General features: G+C 36.3%; 2 protein-coding genes across 6 annotated transcripts; both read left to right on the top strand.

Annotated features, from left to right (window-relative positions):
- The first annotated feature begins 232 nt into the window (after positions 1-232).
- LOC110632340 (protein SYM1) lies at positions 233-3,356 on the top strand. Of its 3 annotated transcripts, none has more exons than XM_021780541.2 (7): positions 233-807; positions 1,243-1,383; positions 1,464-1,577; positions 1,658-1,831; positions 2,193-2,308; positions 2,631-2,712; positions 3,041-3,356. In XM_021780541.2, exons 1-7 carry the CDS (start codon positions 421-423, stop codon positions 3,044-3,046), a joined length of 1,020 nt encoding a protein of 339 aa, XP_021636233.2. In that variant the 5' UTR covers positions 233-420; the 3' UTR covers positions 3,047-3,356. The 3 variants fall into 3 exon arrangements, with proteins under 3 accessions (XP_021636233.2, XP_021636231.2, XP_058006092.1); XM_021780539.2 differs by lacking the exon at positions 3,041-3,356 and adding an exon at positions 2,892-2,996; XM_058150109.1 differs by lacking the exon at positions 3,041-3,356 and having other exon boundaries at positions 2,631-2,890.
- Positions 3,357-8,284: 4,928 nt separating this feature from the next.
- LOC131181539 (uncharacterized) lies at positions 8,285-9,918 on the top strand. 3 transcript variants are annotated; one of them, XM_058150108.1, is made up of 3 exons: positions 8,285-8,626; positions 8,895-9,372; positions 9,678-9,918. In XM_058150108.1, the coding sequence occupies exons 1-3, from the start codon at positions 8,390-8,392 to the stop codon at positions 9,704-9,706; spliced, it is 744 nt and encodes a 247-aa protein (XP_058006091.1). In that variant the 5' UTR covers positions 8,285-8,389; the 3' UTR covers positions 9,707-9,918. The 3 variants fall into 3 exon arrangements, 2 of the variants coding, with proteins under 2 accessions (XP_058006091.1, XP_058006090.1); XM_058150107.1 differs by having other exon boundaries at positions 8,895-9,447; XR_009150072.1 differs by having other exon boundaries at positions 8,288-9,372; positions 9,678-9,917.
- Positions 9,919-11,888: the final 1,970 nt, after the last annotated feature.

Genomic DNA, 11,888 nt, shown 5'->3' with positions numbered 1-11,888 from the left:
AATTTATTTGCATTTGAGTTAATAACTATTATATCTAATTTAAAAATTAGATTAATCATAGCATATTGTTGATGAAAATATGACCTATTAATAATTAAATTTTAGTTTTTTCCTATAAAATGTAAATTTAAATTAATAAGTAGAATTATTTATAAAATTAAGTTTAAATAATTATTTAATATATATATATAATAATTGTGAATTACACAGTATTTGATGGTATGCATAAAAGATCTTGAAAAGTGGCACATTAAAAATTTTGAAGGGAAAATCTGTAGTCGACTTCTCTTTTGATTGCGGGGAAGGAAAAGAAAAAGCTACTGTACGCTTTCTGGTTCCTCGATCGAACCTTTCTTGTATGCGATCTCGTGTACGGCAAATCAGCTCTCTTCTTGGAAACCTTAACCAATTTAAGCATCCATGGCGACTCTTAATGCTCTCACCTCTCACCAACTCTCTACACTGACTAAACCCGTCACACAATCCCAAAAACGTAAATCCTTTCCTCTTCTCTCTACCAGACGCTTCGGCAAACCCAAACCATCAAACAATTCACTCCTTTCAACCCATAACAGAAAGACATGGGCGATTGGATCGGTCACCGAGGACAGGGAAGTGGTTCCCCTCAAGGATAGCCCTCCAAAGGACCAAGACAACCCTTCATTCCTTAGTGGGTCTAAGGAGAAAGGAGAAGTTGATGATGATAAAGATAAGTTATTGAGTAGAGCAATTAATGCTACTATTGTTTTGGGTTTTGGGAATCTTGCTGTCAGTAAGTTGCTCACTATTGATCATGACTATTGGCATGTAAGTTATTAAAGTTCTGTTCTTTGCGGTTTCATTTTGCTTGTGGTTAGCATATGGGTATGAGTTGTTTAACATTCTCAACACTTATCTTCTATGGTTCTTTTTCATTAATATTGTATGTGTTATTAATTGCTCAATTTTGCTAATTTTTCATATAGAGCATGTTAATCTTGGAGGGTTTATAATCTCTTCTTGTCAAAATCTGATTTTGTGAGGTTTAGCTGATTATAATTTTGCAGGCTAGTTGTGAAGCCTCACATAAATTCCTTCTATGACTATGGGACAAACAAAAAATAGTGAAGAATAGAAAACGCTGAAATTTAGGATGGAATTGATTTCTTTGATATTTCAATCAGCAATGAACAAAACTATCATTCTAGTTGTAGCATGATTTTCTTACTCTGGACTTTTCTGATGATAATATTCAATTCTCAGGGATGGACCCTTTATGAGATACTAAGGTATGCACCTGAACACAATTGGATTGCATATGAACAAGCTCTGAAAACAAACCCTGTTTTAGCTAAAATGGCTATCAGTGGGATTGTCTACTCTATAGGAGATTGGATTGCACAAGTTTGTTTTTTCCCCTTTTCCACCTCATTATCTTTTTCATCTGTGGTTTAGTAGGATTATCAAATTATTTGTTTGTGCAGTGCTATGAAGGAAAACCACTTTTTGAGTTTGACCGGATTCGCATGTTTAGATCAGGCATTGTTGGGTTTACTCTTCATGGATCCTTGTCTCATTATTACTACCAATTCTGTGAGGTGATAATTATGTTTCACATTTTGTTCATTTAGTTTTATCCCATGAGTGGATGGCTGAAATTTTTTACTTTGGTTTCTAGGCTCTTTTTCCTTTTCAAGATTGGTGGGTGGTCCCTGCCAAAGTCGCCTTTGACCAAACAATATGGGCTGCAGTCTGGAACAGCATCTATTTCACAGTGTTGGGTTTCCTGCGTTTGGAGTCCCCAGCAAATATTTTTAGTGAACTGAGAGCAACATTTTGGCCTATGTTGACCGTAAGAAGCGTTTTCAAGTTTCCCATGCAAAAGTTATGAATAATGGCATTTCACATTATAATAGTACAATATATGATATTGAAGTTTGATTTGTGAAAAAATTAAAAAAAAAAAAAAATTCATGCATGGACATAAAACTCCAATTTTTAAAGTTCAGGTGTTTGTTCATGTCTGGGCAATTGAAAAGGCCACATACCAATCTCTGAATGCTGATGTACTGAAATGTCATTGAGGCAGTCTTTGAGATCCTTTTATATTCCAAGATCAACCAAACTAGGACTTCTTTGCTTTTTATGCCTTTATTCTTTTCTTCTGTCATTTTTATCTGATTGCAAACCATTTTTGTTGACTTGCTTGGTAGGCTGGATGGAAGCTTTGGCCATTTGCTCATTTGATTACTTATGGTCTTATCCCCGTTGAAGAGAGGCTTCTTTGGGTGGACTGTGTGGAACTCATCTGGGTTACCATACTCTCTACGTAAGTTTCTTATATAATTAACGTGCATACACATCCCAGGAAAAAGGAATTAACAATTTCAAGTCTCCTGTGCCAGCAATTAGACCTCTTTGTGGTTAATATTTGTACATTGTTTAGTTTTAACATACTTCACTGTTGTGATTTAGGTCCAATTATACAAAATTATGTTCCTATTTTGTTTTATTCTATTCCTCTTGTCCTATACATTTCTGGCAACAAAACATTGCTGTGACTTGCAAGTGCTTTTTACATTTTCTGACTTCTCAAAATGCTTCAGTAGTTTTCCTTAACAATGGATGTTTCCTTTTGGTTGTTTTTGTAGTTACTCAAATGAAAAATCAGAGGCTCGGATATCTGAAGCAACATTAGAAGAAAGTGCAAATTCCACAAGCAATCCTACTGAGGTACATCATGATTATACTTCTGGAACATGTTTGGGAATTTCCTTGCAGTAACATTAATTTGGACATTTAGAAACTGAAAGCATTGTTCCTTGTGATGTTGTACCTAATAACTGAACCATTATAGTATGGCCTCTTTTGTTTTACTGAAGTAAAATGCAGAACTTAATTTCCGGTGGCAGGTTCATGTTGAGCTTCGCTCGATTAATAGTCTTCTTGCAACTCCATGAGAAAAGAAAACCAACAGGGAGGATTGATTGCCCCTGGTGGATGATGCCTCATACTTTGATGCTTTAGCCAAATTTTCTCATCTTTTGATATCATCTTGCAGGAGTAAATGAATTGGAAGATCATGGCTAAATGAGAAGGGTCTTGTGATTGTTGTCAATAGATTAACCAACCATATCCGCCTTTCCGCGTCTTGAAACTAAACATATTACACTGGAAATGTGCATATCAACAGCTTAATCAGATTACCGCCTTCACAGGAATTTTTATTTTGTTTTTGAAGTTGTGTATGCTATCACTGTCAGTTCAAATTGAGAGAAAGTGGCAAGATTGATTCATTCTTTGTACCAAGTCATGCAAATACAGAATATTTGATACCAAGGAAGAATGTATATAAAACATTATAATTGTTCATTTTATTTCTTTAACGTTCTCTGTGACTGGTACGTATAAACCAGCAATTTCTATATCCCTTGACAAGTGTCCTCGTAAGTATAGGTAAATTATCAATGAATTAAAGTGGTCCTGACATTACCTTTAAAGTTATGAAATCTTAAATATAAATTTCAATGAATAAAAAAAAAAAGGCAGGGTGAACTAAATATCTTGAGATTAGAATATATAAAATTGTGTGTTTCTTTAGGACTGGTTTGTCCAAGGAAAAGTTGTTTCTTAGCTATGAAATGTCAAATTCTAGTTTCAATCTTCTATATTGGACTGTAAAAAACTGTTTGACGATTTCTAACATGTTGCACAAAGTGTAGGACTTCCTAATATTTGTCTTCTGAGGGTGAAATCATAAAATATTCCTCTAATGTCTGTTCATAACAGAGGATATATTAATGAACACTGTTCGACCTTCGCATCAATTTTGTTAAAGCACTAAGAAGGATTTATTTTGTTAAAATAAAAATTCTAAAGAAGAGCTGCATGGTGGGCGGGCCTCAAATCCAGTTATGTACTTGAGGTAAATGAGGCCCTGCAACGTCTGCTAGTGAGAAAAAGCGCGGGATACAACCGACCCTTTAAACGAACAGAAAAGATGAGGATTCAGAAGCAAGCCCAGTTCCCCAAGATCTCATATTGCAACCCTAGACTAGAGATCCATCTCTGACAAATCACCAATTTTGACGAAATGGCCAAGCTTGAAACGCTAGACGATGAACCAAAACAACTCAATATCAACAAGAACAAGAAGAAAAGAAATCAGGGGTCAACCAATTTCTTCGTTTTTGTAGATTACTTATTCCTTTTTATCTTCCTTGCATTTCTCTGCTTCATTCTCTTCAAGATGGTTGGAGTCTGATTTTTATCCCCTCTCCCTCATTCTTACTTTCATTTTTGTCAGGTAATTTTCCGAATCCACTTCCTTCTATATTTTTCTGCAATTGAGGACAATGTGTCCAGGTTTTCGTTTGATAGGAGAGCCCAAAACCGCTTTGGGGGAAGAAAGTTTTTAACTTCTGGAGTTGTGTATGAATTTGTAGATTTATAGTGATTTTGTGAGCTGAATGACATGAATTCCCATCTTATGCAATTTTCATTTTGTTTACGATTATGAACTTTTTTTTTTAATTTACATTTTGCATTGAGGCTAACCTGGCGTTCAATATGAATCAGTTTTGAAAACCTAATTTAGATTTTCTTTTGAATATTAATGTTAATGTGGAATTGGTCTCAAACAGCTGAATGACAAAAAGATCCATGTATTTATATATAGCAATCCGAACTAGTTTAGGGCTAAGGTTTAGTTGTTATTGTTGAATGTTGGTAATTGGGTGTCCCCATAACTTCGAAAATTTGTTTACTCTTAGCTGGTGATTTATTTTGATATTTGGAAACATCGTACTTGAGCTGCAGGCTAAGGTGTCCAATGGGAGTTCTAGTAATTACACCGTGAGTTCTTCATTGTTATGGTTATGTGGTTCTCAACGAACTGGAATAAATAACTTAAAGGAAGTGAAATAATTCATTCTTGTTATTTATTATTCAATGGTGGAGAAATTGATTTTAATTATTACTTTGTCCTTGTTTAATGGCAGTGGTGTGTGGTTGATATTTTTTTATGCTTCAATGGATTTTCTTCTGTTACGTTTTTCACTCATTCACCCTTCTTATTTTCTAATATTTGAGCTTCTGCTAGATGCTTGAGGTGCAACTATTTACCATAAGAAGCTCTTACCGCAGATTTGCAAACTCCTCCCCAGCAAACAATGTGCATAACTTTGTTGAATTTGTTAGGTTTTTCTTATGAATCCATTGCCTTTCATTTTAATTTTTTTTACTCAAAATTAAGTGAAAACTTGGTGTCTAATGCTGTGTTTTGAAAAATTAAACCATGAATCAAAGAAACTAAAGATTTTATGACGTGAACTAACTTGTACAGAGTGACTTTTTTTTTTGTTGAAATTTTTGAACTTACTTCTCTATGTAATAGTTCATATATTACCTAGCGTTAGCTTATTTACCTGGAATTATCTTACAGATTCTGCAGGGTATATTTTTTCATAAAACGTGCAGATCTCCAGTTGGAAGTTCCAACTCTAGAGTGTTTGCAGTTGGTAGCTTTATTAGATTCTTGACAATATCTTTCTTCATGGTGAGAAAATATTTATGTTTTTTTTAGTCAATACCAAAAAAAACATTCCTGTAATCTTTCTGTTATAAGACATACTTTTTACATGTATGTTATGACTTGTAGGCCCTTGCTTACAATTTGTGAAAGAAAATATTTGAGATTTTGTGTTATGCAAGAAAGAAATATGTACGACTTTTTAGTCAAAACTCAAAAAGATTTGTGTTCTTTCTATTGTAAGACATACTTTCTGTTGTAAGACATACTTTGCCTTTTTATCATTGAGGATATGTACTTTGTTTTATTGCAAGTAATGACTGGAACTTTGGCTCTATTTACACTGTAAGGGCAAATTGTTAACGATGTTAAATGACGATGACGTGGCATGCTGATGTGGTGCCATGTATGACATGACACTGTAGCATGACCCATGTATGACGTGGCATGCAAACGTGGTGCCTTATATGATGTAGTGTTGATGTCAATGCCACATCAACAATTTTTATGCCATCATTCATTTTGTCACTTATTCTTCATTTGGGAGCAAGCTTTTGGAGGTAAGGTAAAGTTTTTTTAATGTAATGAAGACAAATGGACTTTTTTGGGAGGGAGGTTTTATAGGGAAGGTAAGGGTTTTTAGAGTTTTCTCAAGCCTCTGAAACTTTCAGTTTCTCAACCCACCAAATTAGGGTGTTGGGAAGTTTCTATAAATTAAAATATTAATTATTACCAATTTTTATTGTCCTATAACTTTATCTAAAACAACATAAAGTTTGTAAACTATCATTAACTTTATCTTCCTCTCAAACAATGTAATATTAAAAAATTTTACCTTACCTTTCATTAATTTACTTTACCTTTTAAAAAAATCTTACCTTAGCTCCTTACACTCCTCGCAAACAAAGTGTTAAGTGTAAAAAGATAAAAGTACACATCTTAAGTAAAAAAAAAAAAAAGTTTTAAGCCTTAAATGCTAAAAGCACAAAAATTTTGAATGTACATGAAAAAATAAGAAAAGGAGAGAGAGAGAGAGATGAAAGATAATGAAAGATGAGAGAGAGAGAGAGAGAGAGAGAGAGAGAGAGAGATATGGAGAGTAGGCAGAGATAGATGGAGAGAGACACATAAAGAGAGACAGAGAGGGGGAGAAATATGGAGAGTAGATAAAGATAAATGAAGAGAGGCATTGAGAGAGAGAGAGAGAGAGAAAGTGATTCTCTCATGCCTCTCTCTTCATCTCTCCCTCTCTCTCTCTCGTTGTGTCTCCCTCTCGCCCCATATCTCTATCTCTCTCTCTTTCTTTCTCTATTTAAAACTTTCTTATTTTTAATCATACATGAAAAAATAAGGAAACAAAGAGAGGAAGGGGGGAGAGAGACCAATAGGAAGAGAGAGAGAGAGAGAGAGAGAGTGAGAAAAACATAAGGGAGAGAGAGAGAGAGTGAAAGAAAGAGGGAAAGGGAGAGATGAAGAAAGTGGTATGGGAGAGTCAATTTGTTTCTATCTCTCTCCATATCTTTCATTCTCTCTCTCTCTCTCTCTCTCTCTCTCTCTCTCTCTCTCATTGTTTAAAACTTTCTTGCTTTCAATTATATATAAAAAAAAAATAAGGAAAGAGAGAGAGGAATGAGGGAGAGAGAGAGAGTGAAAGAAAAAGGGAGAGAGAGAGAAGAAGAGAGAGTCATGAGATAGTCAATTTTTCTCTATCTCTCTCCATCTCTCTCTCTCTCTCTCTCTCTCTCTCTCAGTATTTAAAACTTTCTAGCTTTTAATCGTATATGAAAAAATAAGGAAGAGAGGAATGGGGAGGGGAGACAAATAGGAAGAGAGAGAGAGAGAGAGAGAGAGAGAGAGAGAGAAAGGCATAGGGGAGAGAGAGTGTAAGAAAGACGGAGAGGGATAGATGAAGAGAGAGGCATGGGAGAGTCAATCTGTCTTTATCTCTCTTCATATCTTTCATTCTCTCTCTCTCTCTCTCTCTCTCTCTCTCTCTCTCTCTCTTTATGCCTCTCTCTCCATTTATCTCTATCTACTCTTCACATCTTTCTGTCTTTCTCATGCGTCTCTCTCTCTCTCTCTCTCTCTTTCCTTATTTTTTCATCTACTTTCAAAATTTTTGCATTGTTAGCATTTAAGTTTTAAACTCTTTTATTTTTTTTTCCTTTTTTTGTAATTTATGACATATACTTTCACCTTTTTGCACTTAGGTGACAAAATGAATGATGACATAAAAATGAATGACGTAACGTTGACATCAATGCTATGTTAGCATTACATTATACATGGCATTACGCTAGCATGTCACGTCAGCATAACGTCATACATGGATTCCACATCAGCATGCCATGTCAGCATTACTTCATACGTAGTGCCACATCAATGCTATTTGTTATGGAAAGTCAATCACTATGTTATGGAAAGTCAATCACTATATTATTTTTCTGTATATTTTGTATTCTGTATTCCTATTTAGGATTTCTTATTTAGGATTTCTTCCTAATTAGTAGAACACAATTATAGGAATCAATTGTATATATATACCCATGTACAGATTAATTGAAATCAATAAGAATCATATCTTTCTACATGGTATCAGAGCAGGTCATCAATCTAGGGTGACTATTTGTTCTCACTACCCAGCTCAGGAGAGACCTTGGTCGCCGACTGGCCGTTTCAACCCCGATCAACATTGCTTGGCTGCCTCAACCCTCTCATTCCACCACCGTGTCTTTGTTCGATCCAAGATAACCATTAAAGGACTTCGAGGTTTGGCTCTCAGATCCTATTTCGGTATTTGCTTGATTTGTGATTTTGGGTTATTTTGCTGCTATAAGCACTTTGGATTAGCGTTTCGGTTAGTTTTCTTTGTCTCAACAAATGGCAGACAATAAGAATATTATTTCTGATGTGATTCCGGTTATGACTAAGATCACGGAACACAAACTTAATGGTTCGAATTACCTGGAGTGGAGTAAGACTGTTAGGGTCTATTTGCGTAGCATTGATAAGGATGATCACCTTACTAAAGATCCACCCACTGATGATACACGACAAACTTGGCTAAGGGAGGATGCTCGATTGTTTTTGCAGCTTCGGAACTCGATTCATAGTGAGGTAATTAGTTTAATTAATCACTGTGAATTTGTTAAGGAATTGATGGATTACTTAGATTTTCTGTATTCTGGTAAAGGGAATATCTCCCGTATTTATGATGTTTGTAAGGCATTCTACCGTGCTGAGAAAGATGATAAGTCTCTCACGGCTTATTTTATGGATTTTAAACGGGTATATGAGGAACTTAATGTATTGTTGCCTTTTAGTCCTGATGTGAAAGTTCAGCAGGCCCAACAGGAGCAACTGGCTGTTATGAGTTTTCTTGCAGGCCTTCCTTCAGAGTATGAGACTGCTAAATCTCAGATTCTCTCCAGTTCTGAGATTTCCTCTTTGCATGAAACGTTCACACGGGTCCTTCGTACAGAGAGTACTCAATCTTCACAGCCTGCCAGTAGTGCTCTTATTAGCCGTAATCCAAATGGACAACAGGGTAATAGAAGAGGAAGTAGAGGAGGAATTACAGGCAACAGAAGTAATCAGCGTAATGGAGAGGCTAGTTCTAATCAGGACTCAAGATGAGTCATTTGTTATTATTGCCATGAGCCTGGCCATACAAAATATAATTGTCCGCAACTTCAGAGAAAAAAATCAGCGATCACAGATAGCAAATATGGCAGCAGAGAATTCTACAGTATCTTCCTCTGAGAAAACTATTTTGGTATCTGCAGAGGATTTTGCACAATTTTCCCAGTATCAGGCATCTCTAAAGCCTACCAGTTCCCCTGTCACTGCGATCGCTGAGTCAGGTAAATCTACTACATGCCTTGTGTCTTCTTCATCCAAATGGGTTATTGATTCTGGTGCGACAGATCACATGACAGGTAATTCTAGTCTTCTATCTGCTTTCACCTAATCTCACTTCCTCATCACTTTAGCTGATGGTTCTACTTCTTGTGTCATGGGTTCTGGAACTGCGAACCCGACTTCGTCAATTTCTTTGTCTTCTATTTTGTGTCTACCAAAATTCTCTTTTAATCTACTTTCTGTTAGTAAACTTACTCGTACCTTAAATTGTTCTGTTTCCTTTTATCCTGACCAGTGTTTGTTTCAGGATCTTACGACGAAGCAAATTATTGGTAGAGGACGCGAGTCAGGTGGTCTCTACATTCTGGAAAATCATGTACCGCGGTCGCTTGTTTGCTCCAGTACCTTAACACCTCTTGAAGCTCATTGTAGATTGGGTCATCCTTCTTTGTCTACCATGAAGAAGCTGTGTCCTCAATTTCAGTCTTTATCAGTACTAGAATGTGAGTCGTGTCAGTTTGCAAAACATCATTGTTTGCCTTCTGTGTCTAGAGTTAATAAACGAGCTTCATCTCCTTTTGAGGTAGTTCATTCTGATGTTTGGGGTCCTTGTTCTGTTACATCTAAAACTGGATTTCGTTATTTTGTTACTTTTGTTGATGATTACTCTCGTGTTACCTGGTTATATTTAATGAAAAATCGTTCTGAGTTATTTTCTATCTTTTGTGCCTTTTGTAATGAAATCAAAACTCAATTTAATATTTCTGTGCGCATATTAAGAAGTGACAATGCCAAAGAATACTTTTCAGCACAATTTCAGCCTTATATGACACAAAATGGCATTCTTCATCAGTCTTCCTGTGTGGATACCCCATCCCAAAATGGCGTGGCCGAAAGAAAAAATCGTCATCTTCTTGAGGTAACTCGTGCTCTTCTTTTTCAGATGAAAGTACCTAAACACTTTTGGGCGGATGCAGTTTCCACGGCATGTTTTTTGATCAATCGCATGTCGTCTTCTGTCTTTAATGGGGATATTCCTTATACTACTTTGTTTCCTACAAAATCTTTGTTCCCTATTGAACCCCGTATTTTTGGTTGTACCTGTTTTGTGCGTGATGTTCGTCCACAGGTTACTAAATTGGATCCAAAATCTCTCAAATGTGTCTTCCTTGGGTACTCTCGGCTCCAAAAAGGGTACCGTTGTTTCTCTCCTACTCTTAATCGTTATCTTGTTTCTGTAGATGTCACATTTTTTGAGTCCACTCCATTTTTTCCTCCATCATCTGTGTATGAGAGTCAGGGAGAGGAGGATGATCTCTTAATATATACTGTCCAACCAATGTCTAGTACTCTCCCACAGCCTGTTACTTCTGTCTCTAGACCTACTCGACCTCCCGTTGTTCATGTTTATTCCAGGAGATTGGAGATTCCTGACTCAGATCCTCCACCAGCTACTTCGTTGGGAGATCCTGTACCTCATATTGATCATGATTCTGATCTAGACTTGCCCATTGCTCTTCGTAAAGGTAAACGTTCATGTACTTACCCTATCTCTTCTTTTGTTTCTTATAATCAATTGTCTTCTTGTTCTCGGTGTTTTGTTACTTCTTTAGACTCTGTTACTATCCCTAATACTGTTAATGAGGCACTGTCTCATCCTGGCTGGTGTGATGCAATGAAAGAGGAAATGGAGGCTTTAGATGCTAATAGTACATGGGAACTATTGCCTTTACCCACTGGTAAGAAAGCTATTGGTTGTAAATGGGTATATACAGTAAAGGTAAATCCTGATGGTTCTGTCTAGGTTAAAAGCACGCCTTGTAGCAAAAGGATATGCTCAGACATATGGGGTTGATTACTCTGATACTTTTTCTCCTGTAGCTAAACTTACTTCTATTCGCTTGTTTATCTCTTTAGCAGCTACATATGATTGGCCCCTGCATCAATTGGATATCAAGAATGCTTTCCTTCATGGTGATCTTTAGGAGGAGGTGTATATGGAGCAACCACTTGGGTTTGTTGCTCAGGGGGAGTTGGGTAAAGTTTGTAGGCTTCGAAAGTCTCTTTATGGCTTGAAACAAAGTCCTAGGGCATGGTTTGGGAGATTCAGTGAAGCAAAGACAGAATTTGGTATGCAAAAGAGTAAGTGTGATCACTCAAGATTTTATAGGCAATCTGAGGTCGGTCTAATTCTCTTGGTAGTCTATGTGGATGACATTGTCATCACCGGGAGTGACTCTGCAGTATTTCATCTCTTAAAACCTTCCTCCAAACTCGCCTGCACCAAAGACTTGGGATTGTTAAAATATTTCTTGGGTATCAAGTTATGAGAAGTAAGAAGGATATTTTATTGTGACAAAGAAAATATGAACTCGATCTATTGTCAGAGACAGTAAATTTAGGTGCTAAGCCTTGTAGCGCACCAATGACTCCAACTTTACAATCAAGTAGCGGGGATAGTGAGTTGTTTGAAGATCCAGAGATACAGGAGATTGGTAGGAAAATTGAACTACCTTAC

The sequence above is a fragment of the Hevea brasiliensis genome, chromosome 7 (genome assembly GCF_030052815.1).
Source record: "Hevea brasiliensis isolate MT/VB/25A 57/8 chromosome 7, ASM3005281v1, whole genome shotgun sequence".
Classification (NCBI taxonomy): domain Eukaryota; kingdom Viridiplantae; phylum Streptophyta; class Magnoliopsida; order Malpighiales; family Euphorbiaceae; genus Hevea; species Hevea brasiliensis.
Note: the sequence above shows the minus strand (reverse complement) of the source record. Positions and strands in the feature narration are given on the sequence as shown.

Coding starts and splice junctions, on each gene's coding strand:
- LOC110632340 (XM_058150109.1), top strand. CDS start 421: ATGGCGACTCTTAATGCTCTCACCTCTCACCAACTCTCTACACTGACT. Junction 808..1,242: donor TTGATCATGACTATTGGCAT/GTAAGTTATTAA, acceptor TTCAATTCTCAG/GGATGGACCCTTTATGAGAT. Junction 2,309..2,630: donor TGGGTTACCATACTCTCTAC/GTAAGTTTCTTA, acceptor TTGTTTTTGTAG/TTACTCAAATGAAAAATCAG.
- LOC131181539 (XM_058150107.1), top strand. CDS start 8,390: ATGGCAGACAATAAGAATATTATTTCTGATGTGATTCCGGTTATGACT. Junction 8,627..8,894: donor GGAACTCGATTCATAGTGAG/GTAATTAGTTTA, acceptor GTTTTCTTGCAG/GCCTTCCTTCAGAGTATGAG. Junction 9,448..9,677: donor TGCGACAGATCACATGACAG/GTAATTCTAGTC, acceptor TGTTTGTTTCAG/GATCTTACGACGAAGCAAAT.